The sequence below is a fragment of the Hyaena hyaena genome, unplaced genomic scaffold, assembly GCF_003009895.1.
Source record: "Hyaena hyaena isolate Hyena2069 unplaced genomic scaffold, ASM300989v1 scaffold_596, whole genome shotgun sequence".
NCBI lineage: Eukaryota > Metazoa > Chordata > Mammalia > Carnivora > Hyaenidae > Hyaena > Hyaena hyaena.
The window spans coordinates 46289-71249 of record NW_024081228.1 but is presented as its reverse complement, the minus strand read 5'-3'; the positions used below and the strand labels follow the sequence as shown (position 1 = coordinate 71249).

At 36.5% G+C, this 24961-nt stretch overlaps 1 protein-coding gene across 1 annotated transcript in view; it reads left to right on the top strand.

Moving 5' to 3' along the window:
* LOC120248554 (laminin subunit alpha-2-like) overlaps nucleotides 1-24961 on the top strand; it is a gene marked incomplete at its 3' end in the record, with an annotated part of 318217 nt that overhangs the window by 249063 nt on the left and 44193 nt on the right. Inside the window, exons 10-12 of the mRNA XM_039256922.1 lie at nucleotides 1763-1923; nucleotides 16566-16706; nucleotides 19305-19478. Of these exons, the coding sequence (XP_039112853.1) occupies nucleotides 1763-1923; nucleotides 16566-16706; nucleotides 19305-19478 (476 nt within the window). The remainder of the gene's footprint in view (nucleotides 1-1762; nucleotides 1924-16565; nucleotides 16707-19304; nucleotides 19479-24961) is intronic.

Genomic DNA, 24961 nt, shown 5'->3' with positions numbered 1-24961 from the left:
GATCATTTGTCTTCTTTTGATATCTTTCATTATTTTTAAGGTTCTTTTTTTGCCTTATTTTCTTTTTCTTTATTTTTCAAATCTTCCTTCTTTCCTATAGTGGTCATTTGTTTTTTTCTTTTTTTATAATTACATGAACTAATTTTATTTGGTGTACATTATTAAGAATGGAAGTATTTAAACTTAAAAGTTTACTTTCAGCAACTGTTTTTTCTATATCCCACAAACATTGCTAAATTTCTTTCTCACAGCTGTTATGTTCTATTTAGAAAATTATTTAATCTGCAGTTGAAGTCTTGATTTTCTCTTTTACCCAAGAGTTATAAGGAGAAATATTTATCCATTAATTTTTAGAGAGGTGAATTTTGATTAAGATTCTATTAACATGTTGGTATTTAGAATCAATTAAATCCTAATTTATTATGACATATGTTACAAATGTAGAAGTACTAATTTATGTTAAGAAAACAAGACTTTGATCATTTCTGCTTTAAGAAATTGAACCTTTCTATAGATTAATTAAGCCACAATAGATATTTATATACTATATTAGGTGTAATTCAACAATAGTTGATTATCCACACTTTCTTTTTTTTCCTAATTCATCTGCAAATATTTGAAGTGGGAGGTTAATGTAATTACCAGCCACTGATCTTTGAGCCCCCAAATCTTCTGTCTGTATATTTTTGCATTTAAAATTAGTGCTTCTATGGTGTATAAATATAACTTAACATGTTTTTTATTGCATCTTCGTCAGTGTAAAATGAGAGCTTTTCCTATTATTTTAATTGGATTCTCCTTTGGCCATTACTAATACTACATACAACTGTTTTTACATTTCTGTATGCTTTCCTAATGTAGATTAACAGTCTTTTATTTTTAATATTTCTCATCATTTTGTGTATTTCTTGTGAACGTTACACACACACAGTTGTAATGGAAGCAGTAAAACCGTGAACTCACTACACATGGTTGGTGTGTGGGTCCTACAGTCTTCCTGTCCTTCCTCCGTGTGCTTTCCCACTGTAACATTTCTTTGCTTGTCTTTCCCCTCCTTTCTCCTTTCTTTTTTGAGCAGGCGCTATTTTACTGATTTGCTTTTATATTTTTCTAGATTTTGAAAGTCAGTAACTTGTATTTACTCATCTGCATTTTTCTATTTTCTAATCAAAGACGAGAATAAAAATTGTCTTTTGCATTTCTCTATTTAAAAAGAAAAAGTAAATTTAAACTGCTTTCATGTTCCTCCTCCCTTAGCCTCAAAATATCTGTTCACATGTTGTTGTTAAACTCAGTGATGTCATACTTAGATTATTGTTGTTTTATTTTTGGGTTAAGTAGTATATTTTTGCTCCCAGGCACTTTCCATCTCCTGATAGCTTGAGTTATGAACCAACAGGCGTCACAGGTCACTGCTTATTCTTCATTGGGTGTCGCCAGTCATTTATGGAAATTAGTCCTCAACCACTGTGACAGGTTTTTTTTGCAGTCTTAGTTTTGGTAGATGCTTTGAGATTTTATCTTTTGTTTTTATTTTTAATATCTTTAAAGATGCCCAAAAGATGCTGCATTAACGAATTGTACCCAGCTTCTAACTGAGCCTTCTACCTTTTGGTTTTCTCTCTTTTTTTTATAGATATGCATCAGTTTTCCAACATTTGTGTCAAAATAGAATTTTAAGCATTACTATATAATTAAAACCTTAGGAACGAGATTATGTATTTGCCTTTAAAGTGTCCGCATGTGGCTCGTCTTCCCTTAGGTCTGGCACCTGGGTCCTGTCATTGCAAACCTGGCTTCAGAGGCGTGAGTTGCGATCGATGTGCCAGGGGCTACACTGGCTATCCAGACTGCAAACCCTGTAACTGCAGTGGCGCAGGGAGCACAAACGAGGACCCTTGTTTTGGACCCTGTCACTGTAAGGTGAGTTGTATATTCTGGTAATGTCCACCGTCAAGACAGAAGGTCATTTTCCTTTGCTTCTCTGTTCTGCTATGCCCGCTAAGCAAATTGTAACAACTTCTCTTGTAAACATCCACTATTTTATATCTGGCACTCATGTGTCTTTACAGCCAAGTTCACTGCTGCAAGACACCACCCATTTGTCTAAAAGCCTACAAACGCATGAAGGACAGTTCACCTTAAGAATAGGTGACATTTTGTAACAAACACACTTTTCTCCCATTACCCATCTAGTCTGTTAACTTAAAAATATACAGCACTACAGGGGTGTCTGGTTGGCTTAGTCGGTTAAGCGTCTGACTTTCGCTTAGGTCATGATCTCGCAGTTTGTGCGTTCGAGCCCCGCGTCGGGCTCTGTGCTGACTGCTAGCTCAGAGCCTGGAGCCTATTTCAGAGTCTATCTCCCTCTCTCTCTGACCCTCCCCTGCTCACCCTGTCTCTCTCTCTCTCTCTCCTAGAAGTAAATAAAAATGTTAAAAAAAAATATACAGCACTACAAACAGCAACCCTTTAAAGCTACTGTGCACTCAGATCTCCCATAGCTTTGTATTTAACTCTGAAAATAATTCATCATAGGTTACATTCCAGATTTTTAAATAATCTTCTGAAGTTTAAACTCAGAGTGCCAGCAAATACCATATTCAAATTCTCCTGTTTTATTACAAAAAATGTAAGAAGATGTAGTGGAATTGATTAAAGCCTCAAGATTTCCTCCCAAGAGCACTTTGAGAAATACAACTTTATTTGTTGTACATAGCCCCAGCCTAATAGCTCATCATGTTAATGTCAAGGGATACATTACACCTACAGCTTATACACATAGAGGAGATGGAGACGTGCACAAGTCTAAAATGATAGAATTGATTTCCTTTAGCTATAGCAATCAGTTCCAAAACCCTGGAATTAAACAGTGTTATCTGCATTAGTTGAGAGAATGAACAATCCATTGAAAACGTTAGAATGTCATACTGTTATAAAAAATGAATGTACTTATTATTTTGTTGTTCTCGATCATAGTTGGAACCTTAATAAGAGTTTTTATTAATTCATTAGTCTTATCTAGGAAGCTATAAATTATATGCTTCGATTTGTTGTATGTGTGCATGTGCATGCAAACATTAAAGTATAACACAAGGGGCACCTGGCTGGCTCAACTGGTTAGGCATCCAACTTTGGCTCAGGTGATGATCTCACAGTTTGTGGGTTCGAGTCCCGCATTGGGCTCGGTGCTGACAGCTTGGAGCCTGAAGCCTGCTTCAGATTCTGTTTCTGCCTCTCTCTGCCCCTCCCTCACTCTCTCTCTCTCTCAAAAATAAATAAAAATATTTTAAAAATTTAAAGTATAACAGAAGAAGTAAATATTAGTATTAATATGAAGTGTACATTTATTGGGACAAGAATGTTTGAAATAACAAGCTAAATATTGTAATAGTTACATAATTGGTGTACATCATCGGTAATTTAGGTGCTTTCTTGACTATTGAAACAATAAAACTCCTGTCTGTGTAAATTGACAGGAAGTCCATCATCTATGGCAAAAGTTGTCTTGTACTAGAACATAGTAAATTTTCTATATATAGTACATTTTATTCCAATATTATTTGAAATGACAAATTAGTCTAGACCAAGACCATGTAGCAATTCATCGGCAATCGCTTGTTTAAGGATACCTCCCTCTTCGTGCTGTGTGTCTTTATGGACAAACCTAAGGGCTTAGTTCATGTTCTCTAATATTTACGAAAATGTGGCATGTGTGAATTTTATTTCTTCCATAAAATTCCACCAAAATCTCTAACTTTCATCACTTGTTCAAATACAGGACAGGCAAAGCTGAGCTTAAAATGGGAGAGAAACCTCCTGAGTGTCTAGAATATAGGAAATCAAACTGGAAAAAGAGAAGGGGAATGTTTTCATACACCTGTCATGCATGCATAATCCGGAGACGCCTGGTGTTTGCAAGGAGAGAGTAAGGAGTGAGTGAGGGATGCAAAGCTGGGGGCGGGGGGGGGCACCCCTGGGGGGGGCAGCCCCTTGAGCTGTCTCCTGCCCTCTGCCTGCCCTGCCTGCCTGTCTTGTAGAGCAATTGCAATCCTACTTAAGAAAAATGCCTCCTACAGAGACACTGGAAGCTTTAAAGACATTAAAACACAACAATAGGAGCACCTGGGTGGGTCAGTATATTAAATGTCTTGACTTTGGCTCCACTCATGAACTTGTGGTTTGTAAGTTCGAGCGCCACATCAGACTCTTGGGCTCTGGCTGTTAGCCCACAGCCCACGGCAGTTCCTCTGTCTCTCACGCCCCCTGTCTCTCTTCCCCTCCCCTGTCCTGTCTCTCTCTCAAAAAATAAAAAAAATAAAAATAAACATTAAAAAAACCAACCACAATAAATAGCAATTAAGAAAACATAAAAACATGAACAATTAAGTGAGTAGCATCTTTAAAAGAATTGCCTTTCCACTGTGTGATACTTTAAATAGATGACTATAAACCCTTATAAACTAATTTTTTTAGGATAAAAACTTGCAGAAAATAGATCTTAATAGATATCTACATGATTTTAAAAAATAACTAATTATATGCATATTTCAAATGAATTATATCATAATATGCATACATATAATATGCTATATGTTTATAAAAATAATAAATACCCAGTGTTCCAATACGATACACATATAATTTAAATACTGCACAGATATTTATTCATGTAGGGAAATGTGGTAGCTCATTCTGTTTTACAGAAACACGATTTGACATAGGTGTCAGCTGATTATTTAAAACAACATAGATCGATCAATATGACATTTATCAAGTAACATTTCATTGAGCTGCTAAGATACTGGAGAGTTAAATCCAAATAAAATGATATCTATGTAAGTGCTCATATCCGAAATGCATATTAACCAATAAACATATGCACATGTATTCTGTTACACTATAACATGTAATAGTTTTTCATAATTGTTTTTAGGAAGAAATATCGTACTTAATAAAGTAGGTAGATTTTTTTTAATGTTTTTTTTTTGTTTTTTTTTTTTTTTGTTTTTTTTTTCTGAGAGACAGAGAAAGACAGCGTGAGCAGGGGAGGGGCAGAGAGGGAGACACAGAATTCGAAGCAGGCTCCAAGCTCAGCTGTCAGAACCGACTGAGCCACCCAGGCGCCCTAGGAGGTAGATATTTTAGGAAAGCACTTTGTTATAAGGTCTCAAGTCTAAATATATTTCTATTATAACTTTAAACAATTCTTTTTGGGGGGTCGCCTGCGTGGCTCAGTCGGTTAAGTGTCCGACTTCGGCTCAGGTCATGATCTCATGGTTTGTGGGTTCAAGCCCAGCGTCGGGCTCTGTGCTGACAGCTAGCTCAGAGCCTGGAGCCTGCTTTGGATTCTGTATCTCCCTGTCTCTCTGACCCTCCCCTGCTCACGCTGTCTCTCTCTCAGAAATAAATAAAACATTTAAAAAAATAAATGAAATAAAATCAATTCTAAAAAACAAACAATTTTTTAAAAAGTTTATTCAATTATTTTTGAGAGACAGAGAGGGTGAGTGGGGGAGGGGCAGAGAGAAAGGGAGAGAGAATCCCAAGCAGGCTCTGCACTGTCACCACAGAGCAGGACATGGGGCTTGATCCTGTGACTGTGAGATCATGACATTAGTTGAAATAAGGAGTTGGACCCTTAACGGACGAATCCACCCAGGTGCCACTATTTCTATTATGACTTTTAAATGGCTAGCATTCTGGTAAAATATCATACTAAGAAAAATGGACACCACTTCTGCCACTTTAGATACAGGTATGCTGGATGAAACAGAGTAAATCAATTTGTAATCATGTATTCAGGAGAGGGAAATTCCTAGATATCAGGAATTCTAAGTTAAAGGGAAGGAAAGCTCCTCCTTTAAAGGAAAATCTAAGTTAAGCATAAACCCAAGCAAAGCTGAGCAACAAAGTTCATGGGGTAGGAAAAGGGAGGCTGGTCTTCATCCAAAAATAGAGGTTGATATTGGAGGTGAATGGCCTCTCTAGCACTTGACGTTAGGATCTGCAGTCACAGAGAAATTAAAACGAAATTCACTTAAGCTTGGACTCTGGAATTGTCCCCTGACAGTGACACAGGCACTAGAAATTTCCACCTGCAAACTGGAAGCGGCAGTAGTAACTTTCTTTTTCCTTTGGGGCTCTAGGTGGGGAAAAATTAGTGTGCGGTGAGGAATCAAACACCCAAACCTGTGTGCCTCATGGGAACAGGGTCAGTTTTATTCTCCCTTTATTCTAAAAATTTTCAACAAGTCAGACGAGTGGTATTCCCACAGGAAAGAGAGGATAGCCTTACCTGACGATGAGCTCACCATGAAAGTATGCACTGCACAAAAGGAAAATAACTACAAAATGAATTCAGAAGCCACGAAAGTCAGAATGTTTGTACACTAAGAACTAGAAAGAAAAAGATACTCTGATTTGTATAAACAAGAATATATGAGAATATTTTTATCAGAAAAATGATAAAACAAAAATATGTGGAAAATATACAATCATAAAAATATGATGCAAAAGTAAAAAGAAAAAAGAATAGGAAAAAGCAATACAAAATAGACCACTATATTAAAATAAATGAATATATAATAAGAATTGTATACAGTTGAAACTAAAAATTCAGTGAATGAGCTGAGCAAAGGATTAGAAACTGCTTAATTGACAATCAGAAATGCAGACCTGAGGAAATTACCTGTAAATTCACAGAGAGTGGTAAAGAAATAAAAATATGAGATGCTAAGTGGCATGGCTAACGTCAGCATAAAATTCAGCATAAGTTTAGCAGCAATCACCAAAGAAGAGATTAGATGAAATAGGGGAGAAAAAATATCCAAGGCATTATGGAGAGAAGAATTGCCAAGAATCAAAGAAAATTTTACATTTTCTGTTTGAAGAACATAAAAAAGAAATTCACCACCAAAGCTCCTAGTAGAAAACCTGCCCACTGGTCAAGATGGAGATAAAAAGTGTTAAAAATATTAGATATACTATATTTTTATCATATACATCATATATACCAGAGACAAATACGTATCATATGTGCCAGAGACAAATATCAGATTAGTGCTTGTGTTTACCATTCACAAACCAACTTCGTTGAAAAAACTGCTCAATGATGTATATACTTTAGCAAGAAGAATATTGAACCCACAAGAGAGTTCTACTGGCTTGCAGAATGCAAGAATCAATCTATAAAACACAATAGCATTTCTATATATCAGGGATTACTAAATATAAAATGTAATGAGAATATTTAGAAAAGCAGCGAAACCTATATGATATCCAAAAATAAATACTTTTTTTACATTTTTTATTGTTTACATAGTTTTATTTATGTATATATATACTATATATATACTATAAAAAGTATTTATGTTTACATGTTGTTTTATAGTTTACATAGTTTATTGTCAAGTTGGTTTCCATATTATACCCAGTGCTCATCCCCACAAGTGCCTTCCTACATGCCCATCATCCCCCTTCCCCTTCCCCCATCCCCCATCAGGGTGGGAGGCAAACCATGAGAGACTGTTGAATATAAAAATAAATATTTTTGAGTGGAAATACTTTTTAAGGTTATCGAAGAACATAATATTAAAATTTTATTTTGATTTTTAAGATAAAATTTTAAATGGGGAAAAAGCTAATAATATATAATCCTGGTGAAAGTGTTTACCGCTGTTGTCATTTGAGGAAATTAGTACTCCAACCTTAGGAGGGCAAAAGAGCATCTATATTGTTAACATAATGAAGTCCTGTCAGTCAACAACTCCACATGTAGACATTCATGCTAAAGAAACTTGTACGATTTGTAGAAAGAAGCAAATGAAAGATGTTCAACATATACCTCCTTGTTATAATAAAAATTATGGGGTGCCTGGGTGGCTCAGTAGGTTAAGCATCCGACTTTGGTTCAGGTCATGATCTCACAGTTTGTGAGTTTGAGCCCTGCATTGGGCTCTGTGATGACAGTTCGGAGCCTGAAGCCTGCTTCAGATTCTGTGTCTGCCTCTCCCCTGCTAGTACTCTGTCTCAATCTCTCTCAAAAATAAATAAACATTAAAAAACTAAAAAATATAAATAAAAATAAAAATTAGAAACAAATCTAAACATCCACCAGTAAGAAAAAATCAGGTAATATATTCATAAAATCTGATACAAGAAACAGTTCAAGTGAGTGAAATTTCAGAAACTTCAGATAAAGTGAAGAAAACTAGTATCATTATGTTATTATTTGTATAAAGTTGTAAGACATAAAACAATTTTATATTGAGTGGAAACACACTAAGTATAAATTTGAAAACTTTAAATATACTCATATGATAGTACTAATTTCAAAAGAGTAGTTAACTCTGAAGAAAAGGGAAAGGGAACAGGACAGAAATGAAGTGAGATTCAGATGTGCTGAAGTATTTCTATAAAAATATATCTGATGCACACATGGAAAAATGTTAATATTTTTTACCTCTAGTTGTCATACATACTTTTTGGGTGCTCTTAAATAATTCCTAATTTAAAATTTCTTTAAGCAAAGGAAAAACAATTCCATAATTAGAAAAAGGTAATTGAAAATTTTAATATATATCAACTATTATCACTTTTACACATCAGATTTTTTGTTGTATTCTTGTTTAGACAATGATATTAATGAATATCATCCTCATTATAGATCAAAATATGAAAACAATCCTAGCTCAAGATATGAAAATAGTTAATAGTTTTTATGCATTATTAAAATTTTTGAAATTTCTCTTTTTGTGCATTATATGAGACAAGCATTCTCAGATGTATAAATCACTTGAATGTTAATGCTTTTCTGACTTTTGTATTTATTTTAAGTACCACATGCTAGAAACTGGCTCTTTTGAAGTTTGGTGTCATGTTATCAAAGTCAGTTGGATTGCAGACTCTGAAACATAATATAAACTGACCTTGATCTAGGTTGGAACATGTCCTTTTATTTTTATCAAAGTCTTATAATAGAAAGATAAGTAGTGAGGTAAAAGATTAGAAATCAAAGTGTGTATTTTCATTGTGCTTTGCTTTGGGTTTTTATTGCACTTTCAGTTAAGTCCTTACTGACCCACAAGCTTTTGTGATCTGACCTTGGGCTATCTTCCCAGAATGTTCTTGAGCTTCAGTCACTGTGTCCCAGCCTTGCTTACATTCCTTGAGGCACCAAGCTCTTTCTAACTCTGGAATTTCAGAGTCTATTTAGATGGGTGGGAAAACCTCATACCTGGCCCCTTCCCTTGGCTTAGCGCTAGGCAGTTTTCAAGGCTCACCTCCCTTTCTTAGCAAAGTTGGAACCCTGGATCCCCCACAGAAATCATGGCCCTCCCATAATCACTTGCAGCATCTTTGTCTTTCCTTTATGATATCTTCACAACTTGCAATCTATTTAATGTCCGTCTCACTTCTGTTATTTATTTTCTTCATCGATCAAGAAGCTGACAGTGACTTATACATAAAAAGAGAAGGTAGAAAGAAAACTAAACAATTGTGAAGATTTGAAAGTCACTTATATTGCGTGATTCATATTTCTTAGTCTAGAAAATGATGATATTAAATCCTTCTTACCTAGCTCTCAATAGGTATAATTATAACAGTGAAGCCTTGTGTAAGTATAAGGGATCATCATAAATACCTACTAATTACTTTTTTTTGTTTGTTTATATTTCTTTCTGCAAGTAGAGGTACGTTTCCATTCTTTTCCTCTAGTAGGATTTTAGTAGTGCATGCTAAGATTTTTAGTGGTTTTGTATGTTCCTTTTTTCCATTTCTATACAGGGATGATCACCTCATTAACTTGTTAGGCTCAGACCCTGGGCATATCTACAAAAGGATTTCAATTTATATATTTGATCCTGAATCTAAATTACCGATGTAAATTTTTTAGCATAAAAAGCATATGCAGAAATTTGTCTCTTATAACAGCCACAGTTAAAAAATATTACGTTAATCAATTTTGTAATATTAAAAGTTGAACCTGAAAAAAGGGAGAGCTAATTCTCTTTTATTTTCATCTCTCTCTCTCCCTAACCCACCCCCTATTTATTATTATTTAGCCACAGAACAGTGTATTTAAAGAGTAAGCACTCAACAAATACTGCTGATTAGCTAATTATCCTTCTTTTGTTAACTTCTTTTAATACTAGGATACATGAGAAGGAAGGCCAAAACAGAGGAAAATCTGTAATTGACTACTAACACCCCCAAAACCAAGCATGACTGCAACGTTCCTAAAGCAATTATCACAAAAAATAACTTAAATGTCACTGGAGATACCGTTGGTAACTTTGTCAATAGAATTCCCTGTTGACTAACAATCACAGTTAAACATGTAGTGCTGAAGTTGTACCTAATTTATGAGAAGGCGGCTTCATGAGAACGGAAGCAGGGAAACGATTGTGACTCTATTTCTCTAGAGAGACGATGTGCCGAGGAAGCTCCAGTAAAAAGAAAATTGGTGTCAACCCAACAGTATCTGACTTTAAGAAAAAAAGAACCTCATAAGGTTTTCCTAATTCAACTATGTTTTCAGAAGAAAAGAGTACCAAAGGAAAAAGGGCAGTTGTTATGAATATTTTGTAGGGTGGCCACAACCTATCTAACTATATACTCGGATAAATATATTCTTTAGAAATATGTGTCTAAAGCACACATTTCTCCCTAAGATGGTGAAAATTGGTTCTAAGAGGGGCAGAAGTACCATTTTCATTTTATGTATGTGGCAAACATATTCACACGGTTCATCTGTACCTAGAGTATATCTGTGGAGTTAAGATTCCATGGTAGGGATGATTATGAAAAAAATAAAATAAAATAATGAAAGATGCTCCTTAGGGGTTTGATAATAAACTCTAGGTTGAGAACCACTAATCTAAAGTGAAATGGAACTTTTTATTATCACCATATGTAAGAGGATAAAACTATTTATTACATGGCTTAATTATTTACCATGGAAAAATAATTGACTATTATTTGTTGCTATTTAATTATTTTAATATAACCAATTAGAATAATGGTTTAGAAACCAAGAGAGCAGAATATTTGGTTTTAAGAAAATATGATTATATAAGGGGATATTAATCTCTACAATAGAAGTCTGGAGCATTCTGGAAATTACCTGTATCATCAGTTAGATGTAAAAATGATCAATAAATTTGTAAATTAGGAAAATATTGGACTGCAAATCAAATTTTATAAATTTACTAGATTGATAAGAGCCGTCCATTTGAATGAATGCAGAGAGAGAATAGATTAGACTCCCTTTTGTTTAAACAGAATGACCTTTATTTTATAATAACCACTTAATTTAATTTAATTATATGTTAACTCTTTTTGAAGTTGATCAGTACAAAGAAGTAATAAAATAATAGCTAATGGAGAGAGAAATCTCATACTGACAAAAAGAGCATTTAGGCTGGAAGTTGCAAACTCACCATCATTAGATACTTAGGATCAATTTCTGTCACACCTGTCTTATTTTTCCTTTAGAGGGATGGAGGACTCTAGTGATCAATCTGGTGTCTGACTCAGGGCAAGGACTCAGTAACCCTTTTAGGGCAGTGACTTCCTTCTGCCATGTAGTAGACATATTTGTCCATGGTTTTACTTCCTTTGCCATAATCCTCCTGAAGTCATTTTATATTTCCTCTGGTGTCTCATATAATGCTTTATATGTAGTAGCTCATCTACGATTTGATAATGAGCGAATAATAACAGCAAATAAAGGCATAGTGAAAAACGATGTGTAAAGCTTTTAATAATTTGACATTGATGGCATAGTAAATTAAATTGCTCAAGGAATTTACCCATAAAGCAGATGGCTCACTCTCAATCTAAGAGTCAAAAATGTAAGTCCTGAACCACTCATATCAAAAGAATCTTCCAAAAACGAATCAGTACTACAATCAGGGCCACTTCATGGATGGCATTGCTGATGAATAACAAAGAAGTTTTGAAAGAGTAATTTGCCTGGGAACCCATAAAAAGAATTGAGAACCAAGCTGCCAAGACTGTATATGTTAACACACTACCAGAAGGTGGGGAACTTGTCTCAATGAAGTTTCAATATAAGTCCTGTAATACTATACCTTTGTGTTGGAATTGTGCCACTTTAAAATATATTAAATATGAAATTGTGATGTTTTCTAGTGTTCATTGTTTTGAAGATTATGTTGTTTTAAAGAAAACTTTGGAAATACAAGCCTTAAATAAGAAATTACATAGATATACTCTCTCAAGGGAGATTGGAAAGGGAAAAAGGAAGTAGAACCTAATATAGCTAATTAATTCTATACAAGTTGAGACACGACCTGAAAGCAGAGTTCTGGTGATCTAAAAATATTTTATCACCAACCCTTTGTCTTTCTACCGGCCTCAGGAGGCCCTTTTAATTAGGCCGTGAGGACAGATGTATAAGTAGGTATATATCTACCATATTTACTATTTAGTTTTGGCTTAATATTTACCTTATGTAGAATCGGAGAACAATCAGAACCAAGCACTTCTCAAATGAACCAAGCTCCATCTGCATAGAAGCTACCACTCACTAAAGAAAAAACATATGTGCAAACTCAAGACTAAACAACTAGGAGTCTAGAAACTTAAAGTTGTGGCATTAAGCTGACATGCTGTGCAATTGTATATAAGGTCTATTCAAATCTTCTAGAAATGGATCATTCCTTGTGAAGAGGGTGGAAGTGAGCATGGGGGTGTCGAATAGGATTAGCTTGAGGACCTGTAAAAAGGTCTAAAATATTTTGACTTGAATATTTGTCACAATAAACAAAAGAAACTCTTACTTCGGGTAACATGTTTTTATAGGTATAATCATCCTATTATTTTTACCACAGTGTGTTGGGGATTCCCAAGACCACACTCATTTTCAATGATTCACTAGAAGGACTCACAGGATTGTGAAAAGTTGTTATACCTATGGTAATGGTTTATTACAGTAAAAGAATATAGATTGAAATCAGCAAAGGCAAAGGTGCATAGGGAAGAATATAGAAGAGACCAAGTGCAAATTTCCAGTTATCCTCTCCCAGGAGCATCATACAGAGAGTATTTCTCCCAGCAACAATGTATGACAACATTAGGAAGTATTGCTGACCAAGGAAACTCACCCAAGTCTTCCTGTCTAGGGCTTTTATTGGGAGGTCAAGTACACAGATATGGAGCACTCATGACTGGCCAGTCAACAGTACCCCTAGAGATCACAGTGTGGCTCATGGCTTCAGGTACACAATAGTAGGCATTCACCATAAATTGCATTGTGAGCTAATAATGTGGTACAGGGTTCCAGGTAAACAAAACTAGACATTCACCATGAATCAATTATTAGCATAAATTATCTAGCATGACTCATGGTCCCAGGTATACAAAGATATTTTTACCATGCAGAATATTCCAAGGGCTTATAGGTTATCTCCCAGGAGTTGGCCAAGGGACAGTCTTTTCAGTTCTGTATGTGCAGGGTTGAGCACTCTAAGCCTATTGAATTAACTCTTTACTGCACCATGAAAAAGTTTTTTGTACCAGTGTCGCCCATTTTGTAGACATCCTGCCAACTAATATTCCTCAAGTATAGTTCTGGTAATTTACTTCCTACTGAGTAACTTAATTCCTAAGGGAAAAGATACCTGTCTCTTCAGGAGTAGCCTTAAAAGTTCATTATATTTGGGCAGGGACTCTGGAAGCCAAGTATAGCCAGTGCAGTGCCTCACATACATTCAGAAAAAAATTCAGCATTTTTTTAATGTTTATTTTTTGGAGACAGACAAAGACAGAGACAGAGTGCAAGTGGGGGAGGAGTAAAGAGAGAGGGAGACACAGAATCTGAAGCAGACTCCAGGCTCTGAGCTGTCAGCACAGACAGAGCCTGACGCAGGGCTCGAACTCAGGAACCGTGAGATCATGACCTGAGCCACAGGTGGAGGCTTATCCGGCTGAACCACCCAGGAGCCCCCAGTATTTGTTTTGAAAGCATAAATGATGAGTGAACCTCATTTGAATACTATTTGAATTATTTCTTGTTTCCAACATCTTCGCTAACATGGGTCTCTCATTTTATATCCTCCAATAGGTTGAATTTTTTAACCATGCTTCAAAATTCAGGTCAAATTTCACTCCTGCCACAAAGCCTCCTCAAGCCTTCATAGTACAATTAGTCCCTCCTTCTGTGTTCCCATAATTTAATTGATGTATGAGATGCAGGATCCTGTTCCACCTTGCTTTCTGGTGGATTGTAAATGTATCATTTTACCTAGCTCTAGATGTCGACCTTTAAAGACAGATACCTTGACCTATCCATCTTTATAGTCTCTAGAATCCCTACTCTAATGTGTTGCTTCAGGTTATTAATAAATTGAATATTGAAATTATTTAATCATATTTTTCAAGGTTAATTTACCAGGCTAATATAGAGTTAAGAAATCTGTAACTAATATCTGAAAACTTCAAATTGTTGAACTCAGTCTGAATCTCAGAAAAGTAGGTTTACGAGCTTTCAAATTGAGTAAATGAAAAGTAGAGAAGACCAAGTGCATAAGAACACAGTGTACAGAACAGCTGTCTTGTGTCCTCAGTGGGATAAGCTAAATTATAATTATTGTGATGGTTCATCTTTCATGCCCGTGTGCTTCTGAAGAGTCTCCCAGCTTCAGGGCTTTGGGGACTTATTTGTCACCGTAGGTCTGAAATTAGTGTGATTAGTTTCCCTGACATTTATCATCTCAAAATATCTGAAATCTACCTTAGAAGTAAAAACTAGAAAGAATGTCAGTAGCAATGGTTCATCCTGTGTATATATCAGGATGCTGAAATTTGACATGCCAAGAGACACCCCTTTGTTTGGGTTCCCGGCAATACAGAAGTGATTGTGGTCCCAAGTGGGTCATAGAAATTAATAGTCAAAAAGTTAATTTCAAATACATTGTTCTCTTGGATACAAGGAGAACCACTTTGTTTACTCTTACAAATTTCACTATTTTTTCACACTCTTGTCTCTTGTTTTCTCTTCTATTTTTTTCTCCTATGGTTTCAGATTTAAAACATTTTTTTTAACATTTATTTATTTTTGAGAGACAGAGTATGAGCAGGGGAGGGACAGAGAGAGAGGGAATCAGAGAATTCAAAGCAGGCTCCAGACTCTGAGCCATCAGCAAAGAGCCTGATGTGGATTGAACCCACAAACCGTGAGATCATGACCTGAGCTGACATTGGCCGCTTAACCGACTGAGCCACCCAGGCGCCCCTATGATTTCAGATTTTATCAACCCTATCTTCTGCTAAGTTAGGGTTTATTCAACACTAATTTTATTAAATATCTACTATATGCGTAGCACTTTGTGTGAATGAAAAACACAACCACCAGGAGATTCATTTAAATTTAATAAAATGTTATTTAGCTAGTGCTCATTGTTATATCAGGAACCCTATCATTTTCTGATACTATAAAAATTAGGAAGACAAGTTTTCTACCTCTGAATAGATTATGGTATACAACTGGAGGAAATAATCCTGGATGATTGTTCCTAACTGCTTTTGGCGGTCATCATAGACCAATTGTATAAAGGGCTATGGGAGCGCAGGTGAGAGAGAAGTCCTCTAAGGAGAAGGGAGCTTCAGAATTAAGGTAATGAGGGAATTCAGGGAAGAAGAAAGATACAGAGCAAACTCAGGTGTAAGGAATACTGAGAATCTGTTTCCTAGAAAGCAAGGAGCTTCTATTTAGAAGTTATTGGTCAAGATTTACTGTTCTTTTAATTGAGAAATTACAGCTTTCCCAGTTTTTCATCAGATAATCAGCTTTCTCTGGCCTGAGTCCACACTATAGGCCCATCTATAAACAAAAAAAATTTTTTCAGGATATTGGGGTTAGGATTAATGATAGCAATCTGGAGAGCAGTCACTGAATGGGATTTATTTTTTTCCATAATATTACTATATGATTAACTGGCTACACCAATGCATTAAAGGAAACACTGTGAAAATTAACCAAGAAAAACTTTCCTCTTTTTCTGCTTAGTTGCATCAAGGGAATCTCTACCCATTCACTCCAGTTTCTCTCCCTACCAGGTTCTTATGCCTGCCTCAAATGTATGAAGTTTTAATATGTAACATGGAAAGTGTTTTGCCCTCTGTATAATATCAAAATTCTGTCATACATCCATTCGTTTAATTCTCTAATTTTATCATATATCATGTGTTCTCAGCAGAAGTAGTTCAATGACAGATTGGTGAACCAGGCTACCTCCATGTTAATCAGTACAACTTACTGTTGTATTTTTCATGGCATTTACTCCATGCTCTTGACATACACGAAGCTCAGAACTGGAACTTTTAATACAGTAGATTAGTACCCAATATCATTTCCCGTGAGTGTGGTTAGAAAAGGTATAGCTTAATAAGGAGCTTTTGAGAAGATTTTTAAAAATATCATTAGACTTTAAATTCGGTGAAGAGCTAAAGTGAAGAATATACAGTGTATTCTCCCTACGCGGGACTGAATAGAGACAGTTCTTAATCTCGAAGGGCATCTCTGTTTCTGCTTATAGGAGAACGTTGAAGGTGGGGACTGCAGTCGCTGTAAATCCAGCTTCTTCAACTTGCAAGAGGAGAATCATAAAGGTTGTGACGAGTGCTTCTGCTCAGGGGTTTCAAACAGATGTCAGAGCTCCTACTGGACGTACGGCCATGTAAGCAATAGCCTTTTCATTCTGCACACGGTTCCTCAGCCCTACTTGCTGTTGTTCTTTTGTAAGGAATTAAAATGTTTCTTTCTGGTAGTAAATTTCCACTTACAGTCATCATGAAAAAGTGATGGGATTTTCTTTCAAATGCTATGTGTGTATCTTTGGTCAAAGGCTTTACAGGTTTTTTTTTTTTTTTTTTTTAATGTTTTATTTATTTCTGAGAGAGAGAGAGAGTGAGCAGGGGAAGGTCAGAGAGAGAGGGAGACACAGAATATGAAGCAGGCTCCAGACTCTGAGCTGGCTATTAGCACAGACCCAGACGCGGGGCTCGAACCCACTAACCGTGAGATCATGACTTGAGCTGAAGTCGGACGCGTAACCGACTGAGCCACCCAGGTGCCCCAAAGACTTTACGGTTTTATTTGGAGCAGCGTGTAGCCTGGAATCTCTTAGAAATAGTAAACATTAGCCTTTTCAGTGTCCATGATTACTATGTGAGGCAGTAATGGAATTAACATTGTTATATAGCCCCAGGGGCAGATGATTCAATAGAGAGAGAGAGTGTCAGATTGTGATATGAAGAATTATGTATTCTTTCACCAATATTGTTGGTATACAGTTTAAGAAAAATCACTCCCCATTGTGTTTGCACTGTCTCTGCACAGACAGACAGTGGTTTGTGTCCCTATAGAGGAGGTGTGAGGAAAATGGGACCCTCAGGGAATTTCGAATAGCCTGCATGGCAGCTCTTAAGAGTGCAGTGTGACAGGAAACAAGCTGCAGAGAGAGAAGCCTAGAGGGGAATGAGAAACTCTACCTGGGGTTGAGAATGCAAAGTTGGATTCTTATACTTGGAGAGCCATTGGAGGAGTTTTATCAGGAGAGTGATCTGACCAGAGGTGCGTTCTACAAAGATCACTATTTCAAGGAACTACCTTCCAAACACCCCTTCTACTGTAATACTGTGAATAATTTCTGATGGTACTCTCGTGTCCGAATTTGAATCTATACACCATCAAATATATTGCTTTCAGAGTAGATTGCATGGAACCAACAGCAAATAGACTTCTGGCCCACTTCCTCCTCTGTTTGTAGAGTTTCAGGCCACCCTCTAGACTGCTCCATTAACGTATCAAAATTTCATGGTTAGCAGAAGAACAGAAGTAGCACTCACCCTTGGTGTTCCGCATCTAGGTCTGCTGATATTTTCTTCAGTCAGCCTTCTGGTAGGAACTTCCTCTGAATCTCACTGGGCTGTTCTAGAATGCCTGAAGGATGATGTTGGAAAAGGCAAGGGAAGGAAGTAGCATCTATTTGAAGGTCTAGCTGGCCAGTATGTTTTTATTTGGTCTTTCTCTTTGGACCAGGGCAGTTCCAGCAACCAGATGGCTTTGGGAGAATCAAATGACCTCTTCATAAAATTTTTTAAAAAATATTTCATCCACTTATGATCACCATCACTGTTCTGTTCCCCATCACCCACAACACCAAGCAACTCACACACATCTAAGTAGGTCCCTGGTAGCCACAAACCTCGATATCTTGTGTTTTGTCCCAGCTAGGTAGGACAGTCTAAATTAGAATTATAGCTGTATGCCCACTCCTGGCCAGAGTCTAAAGATGGAAAAGGAAATCATCATTTGCTTCCTAATTTTTCCTTTAAGGCTCCATCCTTTTCTGGGCCAACGATCTAGGCTATGAGTTCCTACCATACTGTGACCCCATGGGAAGGACTAAGTATAGTATTTTGAGCTGTGGCCATAGCAACAAGCTGATGGATTTAAATGTCCTTAAGCCTCAAAATTGAAATTTAATTAAGGGGAAGGGTGGAAATACTAAATGAAAAGCTACCTTTCAGGTACTTGCATATTTTATCTCTTTTCTTCCTCTGCTTTACAAATATATACAACAGCTTTTGAAATATTGTTTTCCATAAGCAACAGGAAATTATTAGTGAAAGGAAAAAATATGAAATTGAGAGTCCAACTGTATGATAATTTGTATAACATTATAATCACTGTGTAACTTTGAATGAATTTCTATTTCATAAGAAAGAAGTATTTGGAATAATAACTTCTTAAAAAGCATTGGACCAGGGTGCCTGGGTAGCTAAGTCGGTTGAGTACCTGACTTCAGCTCAGGTCATGATGTCACTGCTCGTGGGTTTGAGCCCCGCATCAGGCTCTGTGCTGACAGCTTAGAGCCTGGAGCCTGCTTCAGATTCTGTCTCCATCTCTCTGCCCCTTCCCTGCTTGTGCTCTGTCTCTCTGTTTCTCTCTCTCTCTCTCCAATATAAAATAAAACATTAACAAAAATTTAAAAAGCATCGGATCAATAAAACTAGGTTATTACATATTACTGTCCAATCTCCTAGAATCATCAAGAAAACAATGAGAGTCTATAATGAGTACATACAATAAGTTTCATATTTTCCACAACTCTTATATTTTTCAAAACCTTTATAGTTTTAGGTTTGTTTTTGTTTGTGGTTTTTTTATTTCCAAAAAAATGGAAACTATGCAGAATATGAAAGAGAAAGAAATGGATATGACCTTTGCTTTTGTTTTTCCTAAGTAACGATGATTGTGTGTTTTCTTGAAGATAAAAGACATGAGTGGCTGGTACCTGACTGATCTCTCTGGCCACGTTCGAGTGTCCCCCCAGCAGGATGACTCGGAGCCACCTCAGCAGGTCAGCATCCGCAGTGTAGAAGCCCAGCGGTCCCTGCCACAGAGGTACTACTGGAGCGCACCTGCTGTGTATCTGGGAAACAAAGTAAGTCTGTACAGTCCTGGCTTCCTGCTACTTTGCTTTAACTGATCAAAAATGAGTTTTATTAAGTATTTCTTTAAAGAAATATTGAAACAAATTTATGGTGTGTTGTGTTTCCAAAAGCGACTAAATCAGTTTTAGTTGGGTATTTCTCCCAGAATCCACGGGAGAAGTATGTAAACCAAGAGTCGATGGGCTATGACAAACCCTAGTACTCAATTTTACATAGTTTGGTGTTCTATACTCACTTTTTTTGGCAGTTTCCAACTCATTTTTATGCTAACTTTTTGAATGAATGACTAAACTATTGAGGACTCTAGGATATTTTTGCAAAGCCTCTAAGATGATTTTGCAAAACCAATTATAAATATTGACAGAAATTGTGTTGCATTTACTTCAAATAGCTGTTTTCCTAGAGTTGCCTGTGGTGGGATGCTTACTGGAGTTTTCCTCATCTGTGTCTATTTTATTTCAAAACTGATATTCAAGAGAGCTAATTCTTCTACCTTGTATGAATGTTAATTGGAAATGAAATGTATTACGTAACTAACTTAATGCTTGCCGTGAAGCCTGTGTAAACAACATATTTCCTAGAGCTCGGAAAGAAAACTACCCTAAAAGAACCGCCAGATTGAAAGCGGGTTTGTGTTAAAGCCCACTATGCGCATAGAAAAACATACACAGATAAACAAACGTAGCAGCCTCGGAAATGCAGGTGCTTTTAGTTGTTGTTCTATTATGGATTAACTCTACCTAGATAGGTGCCTTGGCTTTTATCATTTTATTTTATTTTATTTTGCCTAATAATTTGTTGGAAACCAAATTTGGTACAGTAATTCTAAATGTTCTGCTTATTCTGTGTAAGTTAATACCTTAACGAGCTGAGGGTGACATCACTAACCACATCAGAAACTACAACAGTCACAGTAAAATCCCTTAGCAAATTGATGCTGTGTAAGCCTCTCACCTATAGGATGACTGTGTTACTTTGGAAGAAATTTTCTTTGATTAAACAAGGAAAATATAGGGGTGCATCTGTTAAGCATCTAACTTTAGCTCAGGTCATGATCTCACAGTCCGTGTGTTTGAGTCCTGTGTCGGGCTCTGTGCTGACAGCTCAGAGCCTGGAGCCTGCTTCGGATTCTGTGACTCCCTCTCTTTCTCTGCTCCTCCCCCACTCATGCTCTGTCTCTCTCTGTCTCTCAAAAAATGAATAAATGTTTAAAAAAATTAAAAACAAAAACAAAGTATATTTACTGTTAGTGATTTTCTTCCGTGGCATAGGACTATTGAGAAAGAAAAACTTAGTAGTTCACATGTTACTGAATGGAATTGGTGGTTGTAGCTAATTAAAAATTAACTAGTGGCCAGTTTCTTTTTTTAAATGTTTTTAATGTTTATTTATTTTTGAGAAAGAGAGACACAGTGTGAGCAGGGAAGGTGCAGAGAGAGAGGAAGACACAGAATCCAAAGAAAGCTTCAGGCTTTCAGCTGTCAGCACTGAGCCCAATGCAGGGCTCGAACTCATGGACTGCAAGATCATGACCTGAGCTGAAGTTGGATGCTTACTTGACAGAGCCACCCAGAAGTCCCCCCTTTTTAAATGTTTATTTACTCTTGACAGAGAAAGACACAGTGTAAACAGAGGAGGGGCAGAGAGAGAGGGAGACGTGGAATCTGAAGCAGGCTCCAGGCTCTGAGCTGTCAGCACAGAGCCCAGTGGTAGAATTCGAACTCACAAACAATGAGAACATGATCTGTGCCAAAGTCAGATGCTTAACCCACTGAGGCATCCAGGTGCCCCAACGAGTGGCAGTTTCTTATTTTCAGCAGACTTCTAAATGCTATTATGAAAAATGTGTTAATGAATAAAACACATTTTTCAATGAATATGTACTTTAAAATAAACAGTGTATATTGCATAAAATTCTACAGCTATAATAAAAAATCCAATTAAACTCATATTTGCAAGGCGTTTTACAACAAGAAGACATCCCCTCTTGTTCTGTTTTGGAACCTCTTGTATTCCCAACAAGAATAAAATAGCACTTAGGGCTTGAATGTCCACAGCTTAAAATTGTCAAAACAACAACAACAGAAAAGATATAGAAGCTGCTAAGTTTTTCCCCTGCTCTGTTCCGAGTTTCGAGAAGAGCCCTGGGTCAAAACTGGTTGAGTTTCAAAGGTCTTCTTTTCCTTACAATGGGGAAACATATTTAAGAAGAGCTTATAATAGAATATTCTTTACCACATTTTCTACATTTTTTCTTGGGTCATATGCTTTTGCTTTCTGTTGGCTGGAAATCAAACTGACATAAGCATGGAAAGCAAACGGGATATTAAATAGCACCAGAGCAAAGAATTTGGACACCCTGTTCCTGGATGTTGGTTCCCAAAGATAACTTCCTTTATCCTGGCTGAGCTGTTCCTTATAACCACCCACGATGAAGCACTTCACGTCCCTCCACAGATCATTTTCACTTCAAAAAGCTGTGCTTGCCTCTGCTTCTATTTCCACTCAGTGAACAAAATAATGGTAACAGGGTGTGCAAATTCTTTGAATATGGAAGACATTTTTTAATGTAATGTGGGAGCCCTTGGTGGTTTACTGTCAGATATCTCAGTATGAATGAAACAATTTGCCTTAATAACTGAACCGTATAAATTTTTGATACTACAATAATACTGCAAGCTCTCACAAATTACCACAGTACATCTTAACTGCCATGTCACATCACGTAAATTATAGTCATGATGACATGCTTAGCTTGGTTGATTTAATATCTTGCTAAGGAAATGGAAAATTGCAGGGCCTTGTTTATAAATTCAATAAAGCACTTCTCTAAATAGTTGAGGCTAAATTCTTTACCAGTAATTGCCGTTCAGATCAGAGCCATTGCCAGAATCTGACAGAAATAGTCTATCAAGAAACTAGTGCATCTGCTTAGATACTGTATTTCATTTACGCCCATGACCAGGAGGCTGTGGGTATAGCATCCCACCTCCGCTTTTTTAGTGTTAATTCCTAAGTCAAAAAAATATTTATGAGATGCTATTAGCTTTGCTAAATATTTGTATATTCAATTTTCAAACATTTTCTAAATCACTTGGTTTTTAAGACTACTGCTAACAGAAAGGAGAAGTGCTATGCAAATTCTGTTATACTGAGGATGCCACATGCCATTCTTCAACCCACTGAACCACCCAGGCACCCCAGCCATTCTTCCTTTTCTTCCAGGAACCTGATTCCAAATAGTAAAGTTGTTCTCACACGGGGTACCTTTTGCTGACAGAGAGGCCCACTGATTGTGATAAAACTCAAGAACACTAGTCAGTCTAGCAAAGGAGTATTTTTTATCCTAAGACACATTTTTATGGATGGCAGACCCTCTTTGTAGTCATGAGGCACACATAAGTGAATATGTGGGGGGAGGGGTAGTCATGAGGTCTGGAAAATCTTAGCACATTTTTATACTCCCCATTTAAGTATTTGCACAATCTCCCTTATGACTTAATTCCTCAATAGCAATCTTGAAAATGTTTTTTTTTTCCCTCACATGTGAGTGAATATTTAGCACAATTGGCACAATCAAGTGTTGGTTCCCCCTCACCCCTCATGCTAGAGAGTCAAAGAGGATTAAGTCAGATGCCCAGAGGGTTGTATGAGGCAGCATTTCATTTTCAAAATACTTGGCAAATGTTAATGCTTCATTTAGGGCATTGGTTTAAGCATGGAACTAGGCAGGAATGGAAAGATCTAGAGGGCAGAATCCTGCTGGTTTGCTACAGGCTACAGCTATTCAGAAACAGTTTGGGTATTTCAGAGTTGGAATAATTTACTGCTTTAGTAAACTAAGTGCTATTGGAACATTAAAATAGTCATTTACTTAAGGTTACCCTAGTGGTCTGAAATAGTGCAGCTTCCAAAAGCAATTCTCTCCACATCCGTAAAGTTCCCTGAGAATCTGGCTTGGCCTGTCTCCTCTTCCCACATTACCATTAAGGCTTACGATTCTGTCTCTGAGCATTATTAAATTAATCTTATGTGATTTGTTCTTCACAGGACAATGCTTGTTTTTTACAATAGTCGTTGTCTTTGTCTGTTTCTAGCATAGAGAAGATTTTAAATGGTTTCCTCTAGTTGCTGAGAGTACCTATAGCCTAGCTTAAGATGCACATTATGAGTCTGCTTATAAAACAGCATCTGGCTTCTAAAAGAAATCTCTGGTACTTTTCTGTTGTGCTTGCTTGACTTTCAGTTCCATCTCTCAGATCTCAAATTGAAGCTGTGGATTTGAAGGAGATTGATGTTTGAGATTTACAGGATAGGGTCCTTCTTGTCACATAAAGGGAGCTCAACAAATACTTTGTGATTAATGCTACATACTTAATAACAAAAACAGCAGCGTCTTTTTTTTTTCTTCAAATAAATAGATGGAGCTTTGTTTATTTATTGGGGTTTTTTAGTTTTTTTTTTTTTTAATTCAAGTTAGTTAACATACAGTGTAGTTTCAGGTGTACGATATAGTGATTCAACAATTCTATACAGTACCCAGTGCTCATCATAAGTGCACTCCTTAATTCCCACCATGTATTTAACCCATCCCCCCCACCTACCTCCCCTCTGAGACCCACAGTTTGTTCTCTATAGTTAACAGTCTGTTTCTTGGTTTGCCTCTCTTTTTTCCCCCAATGTTCATTTGTTTTCTTTCTTAAATTCCACATATGAGTGACAGCATGACTCTTGACTTAGGATTTATGTAAGGGTTGAAAAATAATTTCAAACATGGTTAAAAAAATTAAAAACTAATAAGCATGATCCACTCTCCTTTTAACAGCATAATGTATATTTGTGACTTCTAATTATTCAAAAGTAAAGGTCAAATCCTATTCCCTCATCTTTCCTTCAATTTAAATATTGGATTAAATGGATTAATAAGAAGGTATTGTGTATGTGCCGAATGGCATGGCCATTAAAGTAAATAGGACAAATCAACTGTGCTTGAATTTTTATTCCATACATCAGATCTCTTTAAGAATGATTTGGTAATAGAGTAGTACCAGGAAGATTTACTGCCTAGAACTAACCAAATGAATTGTCAGGGGTACATGAAGAAATATATTTATTAAAAACAAAAAGCCAAGAACTCACCTGTTGCCCATAGCCAGGGTAAAGTCTACTATGCAAAATTATCCCACCTACAAAGACTCAAGGTCGAACACGAATATCTCCCAATCTTATCCAACCTTATGAAAAGAGTATCTTGATATTTTTTAAATTAAATGGATAAAGCACTAATTTCGGCTTTGCTAATTATTATATAAAGGAGCATTTTAATATTCATATGCATCATTCTGTTTGTAGCACCTTATAATGAAGTACAAAGAGGACAAAGATTCCTTTTTCCAATTGAGCAACTGAATGTGTACTAAATAGGAGAGCATTCAGTTTAACGGCAGTTTGGTGGCAAAAATTAAGGAGATTA